At 48.4% G+C, this 25309-nt stretch overlaps 1 protein-coding gene across 3 annotated transcripts; it reads left to right on the top strand.

The window, feature by feature from the left end:
* On the top strand, positions 1-23863 carry LOC114763627 (prospero homeobox protein 1-like). Of its 3 annotated transcripts, none has more exons than XM_028953394.1 (5): positions 1-390; positions 2944-4933; positions 7392-7505; positions 13058-13252; positions 23135-23863. In XM_028953394.1, exons 2-5 carry the CDS (start codon positions 3014-3016, stop codon positions 23318-23320), a joined length of 2415 nt encoding a protein of 804 aa, XP_028809227.1. In that variant the 5' UTR covers positions 1-390; positions 2944-3013; the 3' UTR covers positions 23321-23863. The 3 variants fall into 3 exon arrangements, with proteins under 3 accessions (XP_028809227.1, XP_028809229.1, XP_028809228.1); XM_028953396.1 differs by having other exon boundaries at positions 2-390; positions 7398-7505; XM_028953395.1 differs by lacking the exon at positions 1-390 and adding an exon at positions 1178-1309.
* The last annotated feature ends 1446 nt before the right edge of the window (positions 23864-25309 follow it).

The following is a 25309-nucleotide window of genomic DNA, read 5'->3' as shown; positions in this document are numbered from 1 at the left end:
GCTGGTCCTCCTCGGCCGTGCCTCGGTTCTTATTGGTAGGTGCGCGCGTTACATCACGCCGCCAGTGACGCGCCGTCTTCCTGCTTCCTTCTGCCGCGTCTTAAAGTGGATCCTTCCCGGCCGGAGAGCGGCAGCAGCTCCATCTCCAGCACGGACATCGGCGTCGGGACCCCCCGGCTTCTTCTTCTTCTTCTTCTTCCATTTAAAGCCGAGATTCGCGCTTTTATTCCGGCCCGGTCCTGCCGCGCGTCGCGCTGCTTTCCGGCGACGGCGAGCGCTCCGTGCGCCTTTTTTTTTAAATATATTTTTTTACACAGATTTCTCTTCTTCTCCCTCCGGGTCTTTCATCAACAGAAAGGAGCTCCGTTTGCGCACATTATTTTTTGCGAAGTAAGTAACCTCGATTTCTCGACCGAGATGTACTGCATATTTTAACTCGGGTTTTTCTTTTGACTGTTTTACGCGCTTTACATTCCACACTTGGCAACTTTGTAAAATAAAGTGTCAAAAAAGGTCTTTTTTTTTGCCGTGTCCCCCCGAAGGTCGTCACTTGCTTGCTCCGGGGGTTTCAATTCACCTGATCGTATTAATTAATACTATTTCTCATCCGTTATAAACACGTTATCCGCTCTTACTCGCCGCACGTAGAACGCGAGCCGTTTTTCACTACCACCCCTCCCTGCCAGTCTAATTCATAGATTTATTGTAATATTTGTAATACTTTGTAATATACTGTAATATTTGTGACCGGGTTTGGCTGCGGTTTGGACCGAAGTTGCCAGATATTGCAGAAAATTACGCAACGTGACTTTTATCGAATAACTCCGTTATTGCGCGCTGTCAAATAGCGCGCTGTCAAATACTTTGTCATCTTTGAAAAATACTTTTGAATCTTGAAATCACGGTCGAGCTTTTCCCGCTGTTGAGAACCCGAGAACCCGTGCTTTTCTCCTCTCCTTTTCCAATTCTTGCATCGCGGAGATGGGTGTGAGGTTAAGAAAATCATTTCTACTCTATTTTTTTTTTTGTGGAAAATGTCCTCGCCTCGTCCCCCCAGGCGCAGCATTGCGCATGTGCGGTGGGGGACAGGTGCGCGGTCAGGACAGGTGTGGCTTTCTGTTTTTAGCGGTTCTCTGCCTTTCAAATGCGCATATCTGTTTTTTTTTTATTTGTAAGGACGCAATATGCGACGTGCAGAGGGAACAGAAGCTTTGTGTGAATTTCAGAAGTTCTCGACCTGTTGAAGTGTGTCCAGCGTGTTTTTCTTCCAGAAATATGTGGAGGAATATTCTTTTGATGCTTGAAATCGGTATGTCAGTAGGTCTGTGGGTAATATGTGCGTAATAATAATAATAATAATAGTAATACTAGTAAAGAGGTTCGAGCTGGCCGGTTTATTCTGAGCTGTTTTCTGTGAATTTGAAGGCTCACACTTGAGAGAAGTTTTTTTTTCTGAGATTTGCAGAAGTAGCCTTTACTCTCTCTCTCTCTGTCTCTCTTCAACATTTGCATTTGCATTTAATCACATATGAACGTGTCTGCAAAACCAGATTTTTTTTTTGGACCAGATTCTGTCAATCTGTTTAGTCCAGCACTAGTAACCAGTTTATGGATTGTTTTATTATTATAATTATTATTATTGATATTTTCTCCAAAAAAAAAAGAAAAACAGTGTGGAAGTTTATGTAAAAGTTCATATCAGTGTCACCTGTCAGTGCTCCCCATAGCTGAGAAATCTCTCTCAGGCTGCGGCGGCCCGGCCCTCTTATTGTGCGTTGGAACAGTATTTCCTGTGTGAACCCAACACAGGCGATCCCAGAGGTGGGTGCCGATGCCGGCGAACCTTAAGGGACCGAGGGAGGAGCACTAAAGACATCTTTCGCCCTCGCTAAGATCCTGTTTCACGGCAAAGTTGAATTGAGAATGAGGCTGATTGTACTCTAGATGGCCTTCACGGGAACAACAACAAAAAAAAAAGTGACAGCGCTGGCAAATCTTTTCTGATGAAGCAGGAGTTATTGATTGCGATGAGATAATGATCGAATGGCCCGTTTTGAAATGACCTTTGTTTTTTTTTTTTGGCCATATTGTCACTCCTTCGGGCCCCCGTGTGTCCTTTACAGCTCCGTTCAGTCGAGTGAAAGATTTACTGTGCCGACATCGCGGCGATAACACCGGCGTAAAGCAGGGTGGAGCTGGACGTGATTACCTGCCAAAATCCCTATGTGGCCATTTTTACTTGCATGTAATCAGTGTTTATTTTCCTTTAACTGTGTTCTCATGAATAATGTACTTGGGCGAAGTGTCGGCGAAAAAAACTGTGTTGCTTGCGGATTATTTCCGTTGAGCCGATTATCGCTCTCGCTCATTCGTTTCTGCTGCTCTTTTTTTTTTTTTTGCCTTTAGATCATAAATGTGCTTTATTTTTTTGTCCCACACTTTTAACACCATGTAATTGAGGACAGAACCCAATTCATTAACATAATTTTATGCGGCCTTTTGTCTCGCAAAAGGAAACAACAATTGTCGCTCTAATTGTCTGAAGGAGGTGGGGTGGGACGTGGGACCGTGCTCCGGTATGCAAAGCCGAGGCCTAATTCCGCTCCCCTCTCTCACCGTACTGCCACCGTTCTGTCCAAAATTTAATCAAATACCCCCGCTCGCAAATGTCCGTGTCGAAGATAATCTTTTGTCCCTTTCAAGATAAATCTGTATTGTTTTAAGCGGCATAATCTACATTACAATGAAGTGGCCCGCCGCACGCTTTTCCCATGGAGACTTAGTTACCTTCATCCGTCTTTAGCAGCTTTGGAAGTAATTTCCTAAAATATGTCCGTCTGCAGAGTAAAAAAATATGTAAAGATCTTCGGTGGACTAACGTGATGTATGTTGTTGTTTTTTTTGTGTGTGTGTGTGTGTGTGTGTCTTTGGAAATTTGTCCAGGAAAATCTGAGTCCTGGAGCCGTGGTTAGAGAGAAGACTGGTGGGACATGGCCCAGTAACGGTCCCCGGGATGCCGGACCATGACCACGAGTTCCTCCTGAACAGACAGACCAAGAGAAGAAGAGTGGATATCGGCGTTAAAAGGACCGTTGGCACCTCAGCGGCGTCATCGGCAGTTTCCGGCCCGGCTTCGTCGTTTGAAATCTCCGCCAGTCGCGTCGCAAAAAACGCCGGCATCTTCGGCGCCATGAACAGCCACCACGGCTCAGACCAGGACATGCTAGACTGCGCAGGTCCACAGTTCGGGGAAGGGGGGGAGTCGAAGTCCAACGTCCTCCGGAAGCTTCTCAAAAGGGCCAACTCGTACGAGGACGCCATGGTGCCCTTCCCGGGGGCCACCATCATCTCGCAGCTCCTGAAGAACAACATGGCGAAGAGCGGGCCTGGGGCTGGCGGGGAGTCCACCTTCCCCAGCAGCGCCGTGTCCAGCACGGGGTCCGAGGCGCCCCAGGAAGACGTCTGCAGTAACTCCTCGCAGGACAGCCCTCAGGAGTGCCTCTCGCCGTTCGGCCGCGCCGCCGCGTGTCACTTTGACGTGGAGCGTCTCAACGTGAACGACGAGCACCTCAGAGCCAAGCGCGCCCGCGTTGAGAACATCATCCGCGGCATGAGCCACTCGCCCAGCGTGGTGGTCCCGCCGGGCTCGGGCGGGGCCAGGCCGGCAGAGCGGGAGCGAGAGAGGGACAGGGACCGGGAACGAGAGCGTGAACGTGAAGAGGAGGGCCATGGGGACGGGCCTCCTCCGCCTTCGAGCCCCCGCGAGAGCTTTCGCGAGAACAAGCGCAAGCAGAAGCTGCCCCAGCAGCAGCAGCAGAGCTTCCAGCAGCTGGTGTCGGCCCGCAAGGAGCAGAAGCAGGAGGAGCGTCGGCAGCTGAAGCTCCAGCTGGAGGACATGCAGAAGCAGCTACGCCAGCTCCAGGAGAAGTTCTTCCAGATCTACGACAGCACCGACTCTGAGGGCAACGACCTGGAAAACGATGGCGGGAACCTCTCTGAGGACAGCGGCCGCTCTGACGCGGGCATTGCCGATGGAGACCTGGACGGCCAGGACTCTGCGGCTGACCGCTCTGATAATGAAATGTCGGACATGGACCCAGAACACTTCCTGGACCGGGCGAGGGCCATGCTCCGTGAACAGAGTCTGCTGACGGAAGGTGGGAAGCCCAAGCGTGAGGGGCCCATGAGGGGCAAAAACCAAGGACAAGGTCCCATCTCCATGCGCGCAGAGGGCAAGCAGCTGGCAGAGACGCTGAAGCAAGAGCTCAACTCGGCCATGTCCCAGGTGGTGGACACCATAGTCAAGGTTTTTGCCAAGCCCCCACGCCCTCTTCCACAGGTCTTCCCGCCCCTCCCAACCCCTCAGGACTGCTTCACAATGAGCGGGGACAACCCCAGCGTTCACCCCGCTAGCTCCAGGCTCCACAGCTTCAGCGATGTCATCATTCCGAGTTCGATGGAGCCATTTGGTGGTGTTCCCGTGCCCAGTGCCAACGACCAGACCGAAGCGCTGCCCCTGGTGGTCCGCAAATCCAGTTCTGACCATCACCAGTCCTCGGCCGTTGGGGCCCATGGGGGGCACCACCATCCCTCCCTTCACCCTTCCTCGCTTTCAGGCAACATGGGGTTCACACCCTCTTCATTCAGGCCCCCCTTCCACTTTCCCCTCATAGGTTACCCCTTCCAGGGCCCTCTGGGTGCTCCTGCAGCAGGGTACCCAGGCAAAGACAGGGCCTCACCCGACTCCATGGACCTTTCCAGAGAGACCACCAGCTTAAGGACCAAGATGGCATCCAACCATCACCTGGGCCATCGTTCCTGCTCGCCAACCCATCCAGGGAGCACGGCCGAGGGGCTCTCGCTGTCCCTCATCAAGTCCGAGTGTGGGGACCTGCAGGACATGTCTGACATGTCGCCATATCCAGGAAGTACAATATCCTTTTTTTGTCCAAAAAGTTGTGTCCCAGCAGCCCGGCGCCTGCTCTTCCCGCTACGCCGACGCACGCGTCTCTATCATAACCCGTCTCCAAAGAAAAGTAATAATTATCCTTTCTTTTTTCTTCATTTTATAAAGATCTGTCAACAGCCCGCGGGGCCCTTTGGCTGTTGCTCGGCAGCCAAATGATCTTTTCAACCCCCCCCCCCCCCCCACCCCCACCCCCCCCCCCCCCACCCCCCCCCCCCCCCCCCCCCGCCTCCCTCCGTCCCTGCGAGGCAGACATCAGACATTAACAGGTGTTAGCGCCTCACTGTTTGTCTTTCATTACGGCGCCTCGCCTTGCCTCCTGACCCAAGAGCCTCTGCTTTCCATAATCCAGAGATTCCCCCCTCTTCCGCGCGACAGATGAATATAGAGTGAGAGCGAGAAGAGAGAGAGAAGGACACGAACACTTACAGATTTGTACCTTTTAATGACGGGTCGGGTTCTAGAAAAAAAGAGAATAAAAATAACGCAGGTGCAAACGTTCGTCTTACGTTTCATTTCGGCCAATGTTTCGTTGGGCCAGAAGAAGCCTTTAATTTTTTTAAGAGCCTATTTGGAATATAAATGGCCCGTTTTGTTTGGATTTGCCACGCTGCAGCAGCGACTTATCTCAACATTGAAGAATAATGAGGCAGGACCCTTTGCAAATGAATTGGCCCTGATCAAACACCAGGTCTTTAATTCAAATAAGGACAGGGCCAACCCCCAGATGCTAAGCCTTGAGGGCCGGCCCCGTGGTCCTTGTCTTTGCAGCTCAAGACAAATGTGTTGGTTCTGTCCCCGCTCCGAGACCAAGGGCCATTTGAGCGCCGAAAGTGGCTGCTAGGCTCGGCTAGGGAGGACGCCCCAAAAAAAGAATGAAGCTGGGGGGGGGGTCATGGTTGGGTCAGGGGGTCATCCTGGGGGGGGGTCGGGGCTGCGATCCGGGAGGGCCTGTTGTTCTTGCTTTTGTCCAGCTGTGGGGGGGCGGGGTTCAGGGCAGGTGAATCCTCTTTGCGTGTTCCCCATAGATTTTATTTTATTACTATTATTATTATTATTTTTTGTTGCCAAGAGCGTGTTCTCTGACAGGAAGACAAAAAAAGGAGGGGAACGGGGACCGACCGCCACCCTGCAGTGACTGTGCTGAAGGCAGCCGCGGATTTTGTCTTTGTTCCCGGGGGGTTGTACATACAATCGGCCATTTTGGTTTGGACAAGGTCCTTTAGGGAGTGACCTTTGCACTCATTTTGCTATAGCAGCTGTCAGCTCCAAAAAAGACCGTACTCTTCTTTACGTATCCTTCATTTGTTACTTTAGCTCAGTTCAGTTCAGCGCATTTCACTTTATGACACCTTTTTTTTTTTAAAGCTATCCGCTGTAAAGCGTCATTTGGAGGGAAGGAAGTTATTTTTATTTTCTGCTGTTGTTCTGTGTATAAAAAAAAAAAAAAATTCTACGAGCGCGTCCCTTTATAAGAGAGCAGCTTGTCGCTCTTTCTCTCGCCGTGGCCATTGTGCGGGTATTGTATGAACAGATGGCGGAGGGGAGAGTGACGGGGAGAGAGGGATGCTCTTTTAGGCCCGCCCCCCCCCACGTTGAAATAATGCTGGCCGGGCACCTCTCGGTTTCCTTTCTCTCTCTCTACAAAGAGTTCAGCAACACTAACGTCCACGTGCAAAATGCAGAGCCGCACACACACACACACACACACACACACACTCACGTCACGTACGTGTGGAGGAATAGGCGCGAACTTGTGGGATTTTTCCCATATTTTTTGATGATGGCGGCTGATTGGCTGTTGTGGTGCGCGTGTGTGTGCTGCAGATGTGGCCAAAGTGTTTTGGCTGCGTTGTTTCTGTGTCTGTTGGGAAGCTCTCCTGGGATCCCGCTATCGGACAATGTGGCCCACAAATCCACCCTGTGAAGCTGGTGCCTAGTCTGGATAAAACTGGGTCAGTGTTTTAGGTGGGCTCGCCTCTCCGCTTGCTTAATGATGTGGTTCTGCGCTCGAGACCCCCTACACACAAAACATAAGAAGAACCTCCAACGAGGTGCAGGGTTCGCTCGGACGAGTGTGATTCGGTCAAGTTTAAATCGAAGAGCCACACTAATCTCCCTGCAGGCCTCTTGCAGCCCAGCACATACCGCTTTCTTTGTCAGTGATATGCAAATGTCTCTTGCTCTCTCTCTCTCTCTCTCTTTCTTTTTTGGATGGCACGGCGTGGAACAAGGGGAGGTAAAGGCGTTGCTCACTTTGACTGTGAAATGAGCTTCTTATGTAAAATTTGCCCACTGTGACATTTGTGAATGTCTCGTTTTCCATGACTCCCTGGAACTCCGAAATGATAATGATTATTGCAAGCAAATCAGGCCATCTTGCGCCGTCCCCACGAGCGGCTTGTTTTCCTTGACGTTCCGCCATATTTACATTCAGGAAGGGCTCTCTCCTAATCACCTGAAGAAGGCCAAGCTGATGTTTTTCTACACCAGGTACCCCAGCTCCAACATGCTCAAGATGTTCTTCTCGGACGTGAAGGTGAGTTTTGTGCATTTTACATTTACATTTAAAGCATTTACCAGACGCACTTTCCAGAGTGCCTTACAATCAGTAGTTACAGGGACAGTCCCCCCCTGGAGCAACTTAGAGTTAAGTGTCTTGCTCAGGGACACAATGGTACTAAGCGGGATTTGAACCCGGGTCTTCTGGTTCATAGGCGAGTGTGTTACCCACTAGGCTACTACCACCCATTTTACGCTTTGAACTCATTGTGTCAAGTGTTTGTTTCCTTTCCTTCGTCTGACTTCATGTCCTAATCTCCTCAGTGAAAGTGACTTGTCCACAGATTGTCTTTGCTTGTTCTAGTCCACCTCTGCCAGCTCAGTGCAGGAATCCAGAATGGCGGAGCTGGACGTCTGTAATCAGACCCTTAAACTTTGCTGCCGAAGCTCTGCGCCATTTGCATGTCTTATCAAGCAAATACGCCTTTGCAGCAAGCATTTCTGCACCACCGGAGCTCGTCCTGCGAGAGAGGAATTGTGGGTTGTCCGTGCTTTATGAGGTGAGGAGGATCAGCCGGATACCGCCCTGGAGCGGCACACCAAATGGTCCTACTGGTGGACTCCCGCATGGCAGAGGCGGCGGTTTCGATGGCCTCATGTCATCCGTTCGTCATTGGCGGGTCACTCCGAGCCCTTCAGAGAGCCGCGTAAAGGCATGGGAACTGGGTGAGGTGCGGTTGTAGGTGGGGTGCGGATCGTGTCTGGGCAGATTTAGGGGACCTGCAGGACAGGGGAGACGGGGGGGGGGTTAATGATCTCATCACAACACAAATGCTACACAACAGCAAAAACAAACAATGGAGGCGATTGTTTGTTATTTTCGGGCAAATTTTAGTTGTTGATGAGGCCTGTGGGGAACAGAAGGAGGATAAGGGATGTGACAGATTCAGGGCATGTTATTCAAATGAGGAGATAAAGGTTCTTCTTTCTCTCTCTCTCTCTCTCTCTCTCTCTCTCTCTCTCTTTTTTTTACCCAGCTGGCCCCTGTCCTTCAGTCTCCATAGTGACTACAAGCTCACGGTCATATGACTTGTGTTAGACACTTGTACCGGGCCCTCGCTCATGTACGGGGGCACCAATATGCATATTCCTCGGTAGGAATTGCTGTCTAAACGGGAAAAAGACATTGTCTGGCAACTACGCCGGCGCGCTGACGAAATGCTTTTCTCCGAAAAAGAACAAGCGGAAACAGAGCCAGAGAATCTCAGCGAGGGTTACAAAACCCGAGGGGGCAAAAGATGCACGAGAGGACGTGACATTGCAATAATATTTAATACGTGGCATTATTTTACATCTCGTTTTATTTAACAGACCTAAAAAAAAATTCCACTGTTCAGTGCAACTTTGTCCCCGTCTGAGACACACTACCAATGTGCCAATGTGAAGTTCATTTTCTCAGCGACCATAGGCTTCGTTTTTAGGAACAACGGCTATGTTGTGATTCTTATACGATTTCCCAGCATACATGAAAAATCTGATCGTCTTGAGAGAGTTCTTCGCTTCACATAATCCCAGCAAATTGTGTTCAAAGGGCTGTGTATAATTACGTTATATTACCCTGTGCTGAAATAAGGTCAAATAGTTAGTGGTATTATATTGGTGTGGCTTTGTTCTTGCTTGCCCTGGAAGACAATGGGATCACATGATTATGTTGTGGGGTTTTTTTTGTCTTCAGGATCAGCAAGTGCTTGTCTATGGGAATGAAGAACACGTCCCTAAATCGTCGGCTGTGAATAACTCACGAATAACAATGAGGACGGTCCCATTTAGCAACCCTCTGCGCCACTAATATGCTCCAATTATATGGATTTTTAATTAGCGTGGGAAATAAGGTCTGGCATGAAATGGGTGGGGGTGGGAGCGGTTAAGTGCAATGGCCAAAGACTTCTTGACCTTTCACCGCCGTGTCACCAAACACGCGGACTCAAGTCATGTTTGTTGTTGCTGACTTGCGAAAGCTCGGTGGCAGACGTCATCAACTGATCTTGTTACCGTGACCTCAGCAGCCAGGGACACAGAGGCCGATGGGATTTGTAGTACAAATTGCACATTTGATTCTACAAACTGTACACAAATTCTTAATTTGTAGATTTAAAAAATGGTCATTAGTGTGTGTTTGGACCTTGTGAGATGCAGAAGAGCTTATCTTTCGATGGCACTTTTCTGTCACCGTTCACAAGTGTTCAAGTGGTTCCTTGTGCTTTAGTATTACTATCACTTTTCAAGTTTCGCTGTTTCTGCTGATGGTGGAGGTTGCCGGGGGTGAGTGTGAGGCTGAAAGAAAAGCCAGCCTGGATTTGAGTTGCTGGGGTAACAATGGCATGTTTTCCAGAGTGCCAGTTGTGTACGGACTCAGTGAGTGAGATGCGAAGAGGGGAGATTATTCCCCACCCCAACCTAAAACAGGAAGTGAGGGCCACCCCCATTGACAGACAAAAGGCCATATTCTGGTTTATGCGCTGTTGTCATTGGTTGATGCCAGACCAAACCAATACACCTTCTCTCCTGTTGTATCCATATGGCGTTGTTAGCAGTAATAAGCACTAGAAATGTTTCAGAGCATACCACATAAGCCGTTAAAGATCCAAAAAAGAGGAAAGAGAGATGTGAATAACTACCACACCAATTTCTTCTTGTTTTATCTGTTTATGCAAATCTTGAGGATGCTTAACCCCACGCTTGGTGTGTAGCGCTGCATTTGGCACCAGTTTGAAAATGGTGCCCAACAAAGTGGCCTTGAGAAAGACAAAACCATGACAAAATGGTGCAAATGTTCAAACTGGCTGGCAAATAATTTGGTAGAGTTGGTAGAAAATGCATAGTGAAGTAAAGTCTCTACTAAAGTACAATAACAAAATACTTGTACCTTGTTACTTCCCATCTGTGGGTGTTGGGATTAGTTTATTTTGATGGTGTGGTTTTACTGATTTGTTTTTTAGCAAAGCAACAATCGGTATTGTCTGTACTTGTGTGCCAGCAGTTCCTTTACCAGAAAAGACTTTTGTCTCATTGGGGAAGTATTTTTTTCTGGCTGAAACCTGACGTTCTAGGCATGGGAACTGCAAATTCTGATATCAATTTGCACTGAAGGTGGTATAGATGGAACGTCTGCTTATCTGGGAGTGAAACATTAGCACTATTAAGGCTTAGCACATGTAGCGTGTTTGCTAACATGAGTTGATTTCAACGGTGCATTTTTTGCATTATCAGCAATGAAACAAAGTAAACGAGAATGTGCTGCTAGGACTGTCTTGTAGCTACGTAGGTCATATAAAAACTGGTTAACATACAAGGCTTACGAGTGGTGGCCTAGTGGATAAAGAAACGGACCCGTTAGCGGAAGGCTGCCGGTTTGGATCCCGAAACACAAAGGTGCCGCCCACTTCAATGCAGAGGACACATTTCGTTGTGCCACTTTGTGCTGTGCTGCGGTGTTTCACTTTCAGTGGGTGAGGAGCTTTTGCTAATGTCACTGCTTGATAGTTATGTGCATTTGAGGGCCTGGTGGGTTAGACTTGGGGTTCGCCAATGAACCAGACAGCCACAAAATCCCAGGTTCAAACCCCACTTACTACCACTGTGTCCCTGAGCAAGACACTTAACTCTGAGTGTCTCCAGGAGGGACTGTCCCTGTAACTACTGAAGTGACTTTGGATAAAGGAGTCTGATAAATGCCACAAATGCAAATCTTACAACTAACTACCCGCTCAGCCATTTTGGTTGTGTAATTATTTCTTATACCCAAAATTGCACTTTATTATTCCACATACACTATGTTAAAAAATGGGAAGAGTCTATTCCTCTATTCCATTCTTCCTACGTTTCTCTTCAAGATTTTATTGGAAGGCCACCGTGTGTTTGAACGGGTGATAAATTGCTGCGCGGATGCAACTGTATGCAACAAATTTGTCAGATGGTCAGCCATCAGGACGTGACACGAAAGGTCTTTGGCGTGACTAATGAGGTCGTCTTCGCAGACTTTTCATCTCTCCTTGTTGGCATCAATCAAAAATAGATACAGGTCAGCCAAGGTTTTGGGGGAATGTTGAGTAGGGGTCACGCGCTAAATGTCGATCGTCATTGATACCGCGGCCACTTTTGTTTGCGTGTTAAGGTGGGTTGTGTGTGTTTTTGTTTGAAGGCTGCGAGTCGTGCGGCTTTTCATTCACGTGTGTAACACGGTATGAGGTCAGTGTTTTTTTGTGTTCACTTGACACACACACACACACACAAAGATGACACCATCCTTAATTGCTGAATGGTCGCGTTCCAGCGGTCCACCACTCTTTTGTCGCTCACATTCTCTGGCCTTGTTGTTCTGCAAGCGCCGCAACTTTGGGCCTCCTCCTTTGTGCCGGCGCTGCCAAACAATGTCGGGCGGACTTAGCCTTTTCGCCCATCTCCATATCGTCACCCACCCTTCCCCCCACCACCATCTCCTCCTTCGAACCCCCTGTTCCGGCCCTCTTTCCTCCACCCCTACCACGCCATCTCTACCCTCTATCTCTCTATTCCCCTCCCTCCCTCCTGTGTCTTGGCCAAGCCCCAGACGAGCCTGCTCCTTATGACAATGGCCCCGGCCCCTAATCTCCATGCCAAAGCTGTATTCTGTCCCCTCAGCGTGAGGGCCGCCTATCGTTTTGTAGTTGTTGTTTTTTATCTCTTTTTTATTATTCTCTGGCAGAACGAATGCTGGGAAAAGGGAATCTGCCATCCTAGAGAAGATGGGGTAGGAGGTGCTGGGTAGACGAGGATGAGGGAAAGGAGGAGGGAGCAGTCGGGACTGTCGGATTGGGGGGTCTGAGGTGCTTAGCATGAGTGTGTGGTCCTATATATCAACGAGAAATAATGGAATATCGGAGATGGAGGATCGAGTTTTTCTCTTCTTTCTTCTTGTTCTGCACCTGCAGGATTCACTTTGTTCTGTTTGTTTTTTGTTTGTCGGTACGGCGGAGTATCGCCCGGCTCCATCTTTCACTTTCACGTCTCTCACTACTGCCCTTGTCCACCCAGTGATTATGTTATTTCTCTTGGTCTCGCTGTCACAATCCCCATCTCTCTTGCGGTGATCTGTGATATCTTCATTTGGTTTGGGTTTTTAACACTTACACACACACACACACACACACACACACACACACACACACACACACTCTGCCTCATGTATGAAAATTCATACATACTTTTGCTCAGATGTCTAAGAACACTCGTTCACCCTCATCTTCTATTTTAGTTTCTTAATTTTGTAATTCATTTTTATTACATAATTCTCAGAAAGTGTCAGGACCCTCCGTTAGAAATGTAACTATAAACAGGGGTGAAAGTAGCTTTAAATTTATGTATTTTGCCAAAATGCCCCTCTTTCCGCATCTGGTACTGTTTCGATTGGTTACTTTTGCATCTGAGGGTAAATTACATATTAATATGATATAAATATATCACTCTGAGATCACGGAGATAGAAGATCAAGCTTTGTGGAAACTGAGGTTGACAGTAACTGATGAGAACAAATGTCCCCTCTTCCCCCAGTTTAACAGATGCATCACCTCCCAGCTCATCAAGTGGTTCAGCAACTTCCGCGAGTTCTACTACATCCAGATGGAGAAGTTCGCCCGGCAGGCCATTAACGACGGCGTGACCACGCCCGAGGAGATCAGCGTGAGCCGGGACTGCGAGCTCTACCGCGCCCTCAACATGCACTACAACAAGGCCAACGACTTTGAGGTAAGTCCCCCACCACCCGCCTGCTGTAGGCCCGCGCGAGACGCGGGGGGGAACCGAGGTGGAGAGGTGGCACGGGTCACCTTTAGAACGCCGCTTGAAAATAAACAAACGCGGTTCGCCACAGCTGTGTGGTCCTATAAACCTTCTGCCCGCTTTGTGTGGGAGGTGGGAAAATCAATCTATCTGATGGTACATTCAGATATTTATTTCAAAAGAATGATTATCATAAATAAATAAATACCACCACAGTTGAAAATTGTGAAGCTATCGGTTTCTAATGGCAACATTAAACTGAACATTTCAGTTTTTATGGAATTATTTAAAAAATGTCTTTCATGGTACCTTGGGAAGGTCCTACAGTTCTCTTAGGGTTCTCAAGCTTGCTGGTCAGCACCAGCAACCACCTATTGCACATCTTCTCAGGTATTTGTACATAGGGGCTAATCATTTGCTAATGAAAACGTGTTTTAATAATGCTAGATTTATGGATCTTAATTTCTACACACTGTACCTATAGAAGAGCAAGTTGTCATTCTTGAATCGGCTCATTAGTGTATTTCAGTTGCCTCGTTCAGAACTATTAAATTAACCCACAAAGGAAGGATGACGATGATGATGATACTTTATTTGTCCCACAAGTGGGAAATTCATGTTGTCGCAGCAGAGAACCCACAGCGGCGCCAAATGCAGAGTACAGTTCATCGTTTATTACTTGTCCCACGTTCGCTTGAAGGATTTTTGGGGCTCTGTATGATTTATAGTGTAGTGTGATTTTTTTTGGTGTACTTTGCTGTTGTTGTTTCGTCCCCTGTACCTGCGAGACCCGGATTTGGATTCGGACTGAAAACAAAAAAAAAAAAAAGAACTTTTCCACTCCATGACAAACATGACAGGCTGCTGACAAACTCGTCACCGGCTGTTCACCTTGCATGGCTTCACGGGGGAATGGCTGAAATGCCGCTCCGTGACATCCTTTTGTTGTCGCCGGTGCCGCATTTGGCCTCGCCCTGCTCGCCTGGAAGGGTATTGCGGTGGCCGCGTCTGGCCGGGCCTGCTTGCGAAGCACTTCTTCTGAAAACCTCACCGCGGAGCCCGTGAAGGTTATTCGTCCCGCTGTTTCGCGAGAGAGACGCGAAAGACACCGAGAGCCGAGAGAGAGCGAGAGAGAGAGAGACAGGTGAAGGAGGGCGAGGGAGCGAGTGAGCGAGTGGATGGGGAAAGAGGAAGGTTGCCCGTGAAGGCTGGGGTGCCCTTGCTGAGGGGAAATTCTGCAGCACTGGCAGTAAAGGCCCACGGCTCTCGGCGCGGCGTATGTGTCCGCTGGGGCCCGGTGTGATCTCATCCACAAAAACTCCCCCTACACGCGGCCGGTAGGTCTTTGAAGAGGACAGGGAGGAAGGGAGCGAGATAAAACAAAAGAGAGGCGCGCTTTCCTCTTTTATACCTTTACTTTGCCGGCGGAGAGCCGCCATTCCTTCTCCAGGCACCAGGAACTTATTTCAGGACGTCAGAATCGCACCAAATTTCCATACATAAATGTGGGATTCGCAAGCGGAGAAGACAGGAGCTGAATAAGACTTGTGTTGTGCCAGAGTGGGAAGGAGCGCTGGGTGGGGTGGGCGGGGGGGGTCGTTTTGCATATTAAGGGATTTCTCGGCAGGTGTCTGCGAGATACAAGAGCTGATTACAACTACGCACAAGGAAAATTTGCCAGGCCATGCAAATTTCTCCCCAGACAAACGAACCGACTTGGCAAGAAACGTGCAAGGCTGTTTGTGTGTGTGTGTGTGTGTGTGTGTGTGTTTTTTTGTTTTGGTGCGTGTGTGGGGTGGGAGATAGAGAACGGGGTGGTACGGACAGGAAACCGTATTGCCACCGAATGCCACCCCGGCTGCTTCTTTTGCTGCTTGAAATGGGAGCTTTTGCCAGCTCAGCAGTGCTGTGGCTGGCACACACACACACACACACACACACACACACACACACACACACACACACACACAGTGCTTCATCATCATCAAAGCCCCCCCCCCTTCCACCTTCGTCACGTCTCTTTTGCAAGTGAATATGTCCTCTGTTTTCGGTGGCCTCGTCTTGTTGATGATAATCTGTGCTGTCACTTGCGCGCTTCTGACACACCGATCCGTTCCTTTGAGATCGCTTTTGTTTCCTCTCTCTCTCCCTCTGTCCTTCCCTCTCTTTTTTTTTTTTTTTTCGCTCCCCCTCTTCCTTCCTCCTGAATCTTCGCTCCTTTCATCCTCTTCAAATGAGCTCCTTCCTTGCTCGTCCGAGGCCATGGGTGCCCATTAGAAAGTTTTAATGACACATTTGTCCCGTTCCTCATGGCAGAATAAACACAATTTGCAATTAAAGGATTTTTGTTAATTATCTCCCGGACTGCCGTGCCTTCGGCTGGGGCTCAGCGGTCTCAGAGGGGTCCACTCGGAAGACCCATGTCCCTTCCTGCCGCCCCTGAGGGCCCCAGTGCTGCTGAGGGCCAGAGAAAAGCAGAGTTTTAGATTCCGAAAGAGAAAAATCACATCAAATAAGTAAAAGACTGATGTTCACACACAACATAAACGTGAATGGGGATTTATTTATATTTACTCACTTATTTTTTTTTAGCTAAACTGTAGAATAAAAAAATAAATATTTTATTGTTTTAATATATTTCCATAGTGTTCTTTTCTTTAGACTATTTAAAACACTCTATATACTGGTATTGCATTTTTTTACACCACGGATGTAAAGATTTTACCTCTTTTTTTTTTAAAGACATATTTTGAAATATTTAGTATTCAGGCCAGTTCACATGAAGCACTAGAATACAAGAGCAGACCACCTGCATCCTAACACAAAAATTGTGTTAAGAATTCCGAGTGTAAGTGTAACCTGTATAATGTAGGGTTCATGCCTGGGTCAGGCTGCCTGTGCGGCTGGATGAAAAGACACTGAAGTAATGGAAATTAATGTGCAAAAGGTACTTCATGTGAATCTGCCCTAATTGATTCCGAATTGTACATTCTGACGTCAGAAAGGGGAACAAATATTAGTTTAAAAGCCTCTAAAGTGGTCTGCAGTCGAAAAAAATCACGTTACACGGTACCGTTCACACCGTAAAAAAAGAAACCAACCCGGCCCCATTCATAAATCTTGGCTGATTACTAATTTAGTATCAATTAGGCAGCGGCCTGCCTGCTCCTGTCTTTCCTGCTCTCAGCCTCTTCTCCTGAGGCGGTCTTCGGCTCCTTCTGCCGCCGACAAAAGCGGCCCTAATCCCAGGCGGCTGCTCTGCACGACTCCCTCACCGGAGAAAAAAAAAAAAAAAAAAAAAAACAGGGCCGCTCTCCAGCGACTGCATCGCCCAGGCCAGAGCTTTCCGGGGCAACAAAAAACCCACCACTTGTTAATGGAACACAATTATCCCCCGAGGTTGGGGGAGTAGGCCTCTCCACTGGGTGGGAGGTACCCCGACTCCTCTCGGATTTCTCTGGAAGCCAACCGGCGGAGAGATGAATATTTTGGCAAGAGCGCTCCGCTGTGCGCGAAGAACCCCGGCGCCTGCTTCCGAGCTCGGTGTGACGCCGCGTCGCGTTCCGGTCCCCCCGGTACAGCTGTTGCAGCTGTCGTTTTCCGTCTCTGCTATTGTCTCCTGCTTCTCTTGCCCCGGGCCACGTGAAGGAACTCGAGAAGGAACGGCGAACGAGGCCACCGCGGTCAGGTGCTGTTTCGGCGGAGGAAGCGCTCTTTGTTTAAGGGCATTAACTTGCACAGGTCTACTGCCCCTGGCCCCGAGCGCCGACTACGGCCTAAACAGAACCCCAGCCTTAATCAGCACTCAATCTAAAGTGGCCATCGCTGCCCCCCCCCCCACCTTCCCCCTGTCAAGCGAGGACCTGCAACCAATCACGCGCAGAACAGATCAGGGACTTCTAATAGCCCCGGGCTCTCAGAGTGGCTCAGAGCAGCTGCTCTCCCGCCCGCTCTTTATCCCGCTCGGTCGTGTCTTCACTTAGCGAGACCTGGGTTTCACATATCACACCTTCACAAAGACTCCAAGGCAAGGCGACAGCGAGGGCGGCGGAGAACATGGACGTGGGACCTGTTCCTGCACTGCACTTCAGCTGCTTAAAGACGATGAGAACGTTACAATAGACAGGATTCCGCTCGGCCCGGCAAAATCTGTGTGAACACAGTCAGAGGACAGTTGTCTTTATTGGTCATCATTTCCCATGTACTTCTCGCATTTCCTTTTGTGACAGAATATTCTTTTGGAGACACAATTACGGTCGAAGGGACCGTGTGTGTAAGTGAGTAGTGTGTGACCTGCACTCTCTGTTCTTGGTGGGGAAACACACTTAAGAGTTACTAGAATCTTGTCAGACTCTGATTTAGTCTAGAGATCGATGATGTTCTCAAGGTATGGACAGGGTGATGGTTAAAAACTAAATAGATAGATAGATAGATAGATAGATAGATAGATAGATAGATAGATAGATAGATAGATAGATAGATAAGAAGAGTTTTCTTTAATCCATCGAAGAACTAGTGTTTTTCCACTAGTTTCCAACTACTTACCTACTTACCTGGGTCATTTACCCCTTTGCCTCCGTTATTTAAGGCTTTGGTAAAGTATCTTTGGAAGTTAAGGAACTATTCCTTTACCACTTCCATTGGAGTTCTTGGAGGAGATGAAAATATCCTGTCAGGGTGGTCCTCCAGCAACAAGATTGAGAACCACTGCATTCAGGCGTGAAGAGCCAAGGACAGAAGGTGACCTGAGAAGAGCCTCCCGCAGGAACGTAAGGAGAGAAGGAGGCTGGTGTCTGACCCAACTGCAGGGCCGAACCGGCTCACTCTGTCACGCTGGCAAGGTTCCTCCCCCGAGTTCACCGCACTTCTGCCTCCCTGCCAACCCGACCTCTCCTGAGGCCGGGCGGCGAAGGCCGGGCTCCGGGCGCCCCCTCCTCCCCGTCCCGTTCAGCCAGCACCCCTGGCAATCGGCGTCAACGGTGACAAACGCTCCCCTTCGCTAATTGCCCTCAAAATAGTAGCCGCTGGTTGAGGACGTACCACGGTGGTCCAGTCGATGATGCCTGGCCTGCTGGGGTGCTGCATCAGGAGGGCATTATGTTACCCCAGGATTACATCATATTAAAAAAACGCTGTAGACGAGTCTTATTCTTATGGGCAGCTCAAGGTCACCCCCAGAGCGGAATTTTTAGATGTTACGACCAAGGTAAGGAGACTAAAAGGACAAAGGATGGCGCTTTATCTGGGTCTTCGACCTCCGTCCTTGGCTTGCAGGGTAGCAGAACGTCCGCACCTTGAGAACCAAAGACGCGGTGCAATGCAGCCATTTTTCCACGTTCAGGCTTCAAAACAGAGGTGGCCGCAAGGCCATGGTGGTGTCTGAATAGCCAAAGAGCTTATTTGTGTGTGAGTGTGTGTGAGTGTGTGTGTGTGTGTGTGCGCGGCCCCTGACGGTACTTTCAAGGCTGCATAGTTCAGGAGCCTTGGTTGCAGGTCCAACCCCCCACAAGAGACATATCTGTCCAAGAGTGGGGCAGAGACCTGGGGTGCTGTTGGACTAAACACACACACACACACACACATGCTTATCAAGCCTTATCGTCTGCTTTATTGATTTGGGCTGATAGATGAGACCCTGAACATTTGTGTTTTTCGTTGGCCCGTGTTGAGTGACGTGGGAGTGTGTGGCGAGGCGCTTGAAGATACGGAGCGCTTTGAAAGGTCCGACCGAACACCTCCTGCCTTCACTGACCACTAAAAAGGAGGCCTGAAATATCAGACGCGTCATCTGTCATAAAAAAAGTCCCCTCGGATCAAGCAGCAGTGCAGACTTGGCACGTTCAGGAACTTGTGCGTGTTCCTTTCAAAAATGCCAAGGTTGGCATGGGAAGTTAACCCGTTCCCAGACCTCGGCCGGTTAGGAATTAACTCGGAGAATCCTTCAAGGCTGCCCGGCCATGTTTATCTCCCAGGGCCATTTTTGTTTGGCCAGCGCTGAGTAAATAGCGGCCGCTGCGCTCTTCCCCAGATGCGGGCGAGATTGAAAAAAAAATAAAATAATAAATAAATAAAGTGAAGTGATTGTCACATGTGATACACAGCAGCACAGCACACGGTGCACACAGTGAAATTTGTCCTCTGCATTTATCCCATCACCCTGAGTGAGCAGTGAGCAGCCATGACCGGCGCCCGGGGAGCAGTGTGTGGGGACGGTGCTTTGCTCAGTGGCACCTCAGTGGTACCTTGGCGGATCGGGATTCGAACCGGCAACCTTCTGATTACGGGTCCGCTTCCTTAACCGCTAGGCCACCACTGCCCCACCACTGAGGCGCGAGAGGGAACGCCGCCGATCGGGCGCCGTGCGGAGGGAGTCCAAGTCCTTTTCTTCTCGGGTGAAAAGTGAGGAGGTGGAAAGACAGGGGAAACACCCTCCAAACTGTCCCATGCACCCGTTTTTTTTTTTTTGAGGGGTGTCGTTGTCCCTCCTTGGTCAATATTGACTGACCAAACACGGGGTCGGAGTCAGTTTGTTCTGACTGAGTGGTGTACACAGTGAACAAATGCGAAGTTCACTCTCTCTTTCCGTCCGTCCTCCGTCCCCCTCTCCCACTTTCCTTCTCCTCCTTCTCAGGTTTCACCACAATGTCCATTTCCGCCCCCTGCTCGGCACGGTGTCCCACCTCCTTATGGCCCTTTTTAAAGGAATCCTCACCTGTCCATTAAATTTACGGCATTTATCAGACGCCCTTATCCAGTGCGACTTACAATCAGTAGTTACAGGGACAGTCCCCCCCCGGAGACACTCAGGGTTAAGCGTCTTGCTCAGGGACACAATGGTAGTAAGTGGGATTTGAACCTGGGTCTTCTGGTTCATAGGCGAGTGTGTTACCCACTAGGCCACTACCACCTGTCATGTACCAAATTCGATCTACTTTGCCTGATTAAGCGAATTTCACCTCGGAAGGTTTTCTTGGGAACTGTTGTTCTCTGTGGTGACGGTGACATTTAAACCCCCCGTGACTCACTTCTGCCGAAAAGCCCTGCTGTTCATCACGGCCTGGAATTTTACGCCGTTCGGCGTGGACACCGACTCGCCGAACCGGCGTCTCCCGGCGAGCTGCTCTGTTACCAGCCCGCGCTTCGGCTCGATTTCCATTTTTTAAAAAAGCGGCGTGCTGTTGACATTCTTCCTGCTCACGTTACGTTAGCGTTATCGGCCACGTGCTTCCATATGCAAATGGTGAAGCAGGATGTCACCTGTTGGGTCTTGTTATGTTGAAGCGGCATTTTCATATTCAGTCACACCCCGGCTTCACGCGAATTACATTCACTGGACAGAAAAGGACAGAAAAGGGTTAAAAAATATCAGCATTTCACACCATAGGTGTTGTTGAACGGAAAGCTTGGCAATATAATAAAATCTGTCACAAATGTCACCATAATGTGATTCATTATGATATCAGCTATACCCTTACATTCAAGGATCAGCAGTGGGGGCCGTATTCATTCAGAATTTTGTATTTCCGCGGCGCCTATCCAGGTTGTGAGAGAGTATGGAATTGAATTTGGTTGTTCATGCAATAATAATAACAGCGTTTGTCGAAATCCGATTTTGGTAATTGGCGCTCGGTCACCCTCGGGCCTTTTGGCTTTGCGGACTCTGCATCCCAGCCCGCTCGCCTAATGGAGGAGCTGTTGATTTGGACGCTGACGCCATATCAAATATTTATGAGACATTGTGCGAGACGTCTTTGGGCCATTCTGAGCGTCCACAGTAGATAATGTCCCACAATGCCCTGGAACAAAGGCAAGACATGGGAACAGTTATCAAACATGCATATCCATCGATCTGTCGATCTATCGATCAGTCTTTTTCTCTCATCAAGCTAGTATCTGTGTATTGCCCAGTTTTGTCTTTCTGCTTTTCCCTGCTTTACCCCCCCCCACCTTCCCTTTTTCAGTCCAGTGGGTCTAAAATACCTCCACCCTTTTCTCCTTGACATTGGCGTCTCCTCGCAGTCAGCGTTTTGCTGTCCTTTTACTGTAAAGCGTCAGGAGAAATTCCGCGCTGGGAATTATTCTTAGCGCCGCGGTGCTCCCTGCGTCTGTACCCGAGCTGTCCTGTCGTGTTCCGGCAGAGACGCCGGCGCTCTGGGGAGACGCACCGTGGGGTGCAGATATAGGAGAGACAAAGACATGTTAGTAGGGAGACACAGGTGCGATGAGCGACGCCAGAGGTCTGCTGATACAGACGGACAGACACACACACACACGCGTATAACACATATGTGATTTATCATGAGAATAAGACTACACCTACATTTCAAATCATTGACCAATGGCAGCTATTCATAAGAAAGCGGAAAACGCCCCGACTTTTACTGAAATTTGGACGTCAACAAAATACATAGGGTGTACATAGGGACACATGACAAACACACAAACACATTCATGCACATGCTTGATGGCAAGCTGTGCTGTTGATGAGGGTGTGTAGGGCGTGGGTGGAGCAGAGGCTGCCCCGTCAGGACCCTGAGCCGGGAGTCAGCACTGTCCCCGCACCTGACCCCCCAAAACTGCAGTCTGAAGAGGAAAGGAGAGGAATGCTACTACAGGGATATTGTAATTGCTTATAGATGTTATGTTGTCCTGGGTTTTAATATTTGTGTGTGTGTGTGTGTGTGTGTGAATATCTCTCAGTCGGAGGTGTCACAGTTCTTGGCCGGGCTAATTATTTCTGCAGTGTCAGTAAATAGGACTAAAGGGGTTGTCTGAGGAGCCACAGAGATCATTCCCAGCATGCATCTGGGCACGTCTACGGGGCGCTCTGAATCATCACAACAAGAGAAGCAGGCAGGGAGGGAGGGCGGGGTACAGTCACCCAGAAACAGGTCAGCGGTGACATAGTTCCCTCTTCTGCTTCGGAGAAACTCACTCATTATTCCGCTCTTAACGTAGCATCTACACTAACGACCACTCAGGGGCTCTTATTTGATTATTAAGAGTTAATATTAATTTTAGGGTGGTACCCTACCGTTTCGCCCATGCAAATGAGGCAACCCCAAACGTTGAAATATCACCTAAACGTTACCCTTCATTTTATTCCACGGGACACAAGCAACGCAGACTGTCCTGCACCCAGTAGCCCCAATAGCATGAACCCCAACATCATATACTGGTTATGAAATTTGACCTTATCTGCAGTGCCTCTATGTAAAAATAAAAAAAAAAGTGTCAATTATGTGACAATTATCATAGTAAGAGGCGGATTGTAATTATCGGTTGGTCAAAATAAACAGAAGACCAATGAAAATGGCGGACGTCATTTTAATACTACAATGTATTTCTTACTCACTGTGTGGATTTCAGATATTTACCATGGCCATGCTGAGGCTAAATCATCCTGAAACTACGTCTGACTGGATTGGTCAGGCTGACGTCGTTCCCCCTCCACACACACACACACACACACACCACTTCCCCTTTCCTACGACTCCACAGCGGTCCAGATTTTTACGATGCCAGCCTTGTCTCTACCTTCACTTCCCCATTGGCCCATAACCAGGCCCTTATCTCCCACCGACAACATGTCCTGATGAGCGTGTCTTTGTGTCTAGGTGAGACTTACAAGATTTACAAGAACTGGGAAGTCTCACGCAAGTCGGCTTTTGGGGAAGTGAGAGGGAAACAATGGGGAGATAAAAGACGCCCCCCCTTCCCCCAGACATCATAGCTCTTCCCTAATGAGGAAGGAGTTGACTACCTGATTAGATTAGGACCGCACTGAAGGTGCTTCTTCTTCTTCTTCTTTTTCTCTTAATGACCTTTCCCCCTCTCTGTTCCGCCCAGGTGCCCGAACGGTTTCTGGAGGTGGCCCAGATCACGCTGCGGGAGTTTTTCAACGCCATCGTGGCAGGCAAAGACGTGGACCCCTCCTGGAAGAAAGCCATCTACAAGGTCATCTGCAAACTGGACTCAGAGGTGCCAGAGATTTTTAAGTCTCCCAACTGTCTCCAAGAGCTTCTGCACGAGTGAAGCTCTTCCTCTTCTTCTTCTCATTTCGAACATTCTATTCAGGCTTTCTTTTTCTTTTTTTTTATTTCTCTTGACGTTTTTTTTCTTCTTCTCCCCTCCGAACGTATGATATGAGAAGTAGCATTCCCAGTTTGACGCCTCAGTTATTCCAGATTGATTTAGCTGTCTTTTTTTTTATCTGAAGAGAACTTTGAACTTTGTTGGGTTTATTCTGACTCGTTTGTTGTCTGGCCGAAGCAAATGGAAAGCACCACGAAACAAACTGTTCCTAGAACAGGGAACACCATTTTTTTTTTTTTTTTGTGCGTGTTTTTCCCCTTCAGAATAGGGCACTGCTTTTCTAGGGTGTATAGATTTAACTTTTATGATGATAATGATGTTAATGATTATTCTAATTTTATTATTGTTGTTGTTGTTATTATTAATATAATTGTTATTGCCGTTGTTGTTGTTGCTTGATCACGATTGGCACTTGGAGATTGCGTTTTTGTTCCATGACGAGGGAAAAATAAATTATTATTAAAAAAAAAAAAAAAAAAAAAACAGAGTGGAAAAAGAGAGGAGCACATATTCTCTCCGAGCAGTGGGAACCAGCGAGGTTTCTGCTATCTCCTTCTATTTCCTTACTATCTCTGTTTGCATGGGTCCAAGGTTTGCATTTTTCAGCCAATCTGATAGAAGGGGCACGCTGGGACACGGTCAGTTGCACCAGCAGGACGGGCCCGGTGGTCCAGATGCTGCGGTGCAACCAGTGACCTAACCAAGGCGGGCCGGTTTCTTGTTTGTGGACTTTAACCGGCAAGCAACCAGAGCAGAGATACGCAGAGAGGACGTAGTCACCGGTTTATGAAGGGACTACTGCACACACACACACACACACACACACACACACACTCTAGCTCTCTGGAGTGCTTAGTCAGGAACAGCGTCCACTTGGCACTTAGTCTGCAGGGAGATGTTCCATGCATTGGATTTAGGGTGGGTCATCATTCCAAGGGCAAAATACTTTCTTTCCCCAGCCAGGACGGAATATGGCATATTTATGTCCACGCGTGTCCCCTTACATCCACAGAAACCACGAGGATCTCTATATGGACGTATATCCCCCCCTTTCCTTTTAAACATTTCATTCCAGTAGAGTTACTCTGATGAGGATTCTTTTTAGTATTATTTGTTTCTTTTTTCTTGAACTCCATTTTGCTTTATGTCTCAGTATTTTGATAGTAGAGCCACGTTGAAATAAGTCAGTTTCGATCTGTTCCTTTTTCTCCCCCCCCAGGTATAACTGGTTAATATATTATTAGTCTGAAGTAAATATATCTGCTGTTAAAAATCTTAGTAAAATTCTGCACTATAATGCGATTAAGGCAAGGTTTCAGGCGCTGCCTTTAATCCAGCGAGAGTCTCAGAAACGACTATAAAATAGAAAAAAAACGCCGTGATGAGCCCTCAGCGGCCCTTCTGAAGCGCTTTCTCCAGAAACTGATGTTCCGTCGTCTCCTGTGCCATAAACACAACCATGGGCCCATACAAATTTAACACAGTTCATTCTCGGCTCAGCCAAACATCTGTAAGTAAAATAAGTTCATGACAAGCATACAACTGTTTTTTTTTTTTTTATTGGAAGTCAATGGCCACGACTGGCCGATATTCGGCAGGAAAAACGGACGTGGCCCGTGCTTTACAAGGCTCCTGAGTGAATGAGACATTATTGCAAAGAACCTTAAAAGAACCATGTAGCCCAACCCTGAAAGGTCGCACAATGTCCCGGACAATGGGTCCGGGAGAAAAGCTACACCCGTCATTATGTCGACACAGAAACTTTGTGAGACCATCCAGTCCTTTGAGGATAAAATGAATGATCTGGGTTTTCATTGTTGGAAATGTTTTCCCCATCCTAAGATCTAATTGCACCAGCTCAGGGTCTGAATAGAATCTTAAAGAAGAAAGTCTTCTCTTGTGCAAGTTCTCAGTTTGCGTGGCGTCTGC

This window comes from Denticeps clupeoides, chromosome 14, assembly GCF_900700375.1.
Source record: "Denticeps clupeoides chromosome 14, fDenClu1.1, whole genome shotgun sequence".
NCBI classification, from domain to species: Eukaryota; Metazoa; Chordata; class Actinopteri; order Clupeiformes; family Denticipitidae; genus Denticeps; species Denticeps clupeoides.
The sequence above is the reverse complement of the archived record's forward strand: the minus strand, read 5'-3'. Positions and strand labels throughout refer to the sequence as shown.

Bases quoted from the DNA above. Each gene is read 5' to 3' on its own strand.
- LOC114763627 (XM_028953394.1), top strand. From the start codon at position 3,014: ATGCCGGACCATGACCACGAGTTCCTCCTGAACAGACAGACCAAGAGA. The intron at 7,506-13,057 runs GTGAGTTTTGTG...CTCTTCCCCCAG, and splicing joins TGTTCTTCTCGGACGTGAAG to TTTAACAGATGCATCACCTC. The intron at 13,253-23,134 runs GTAAGTCCCCCA...TGTTCCGCCCAG, and splicing joins ACAAGGCCAACGACTTTGAG to GTGCCCGAACGGTTTCTGGA.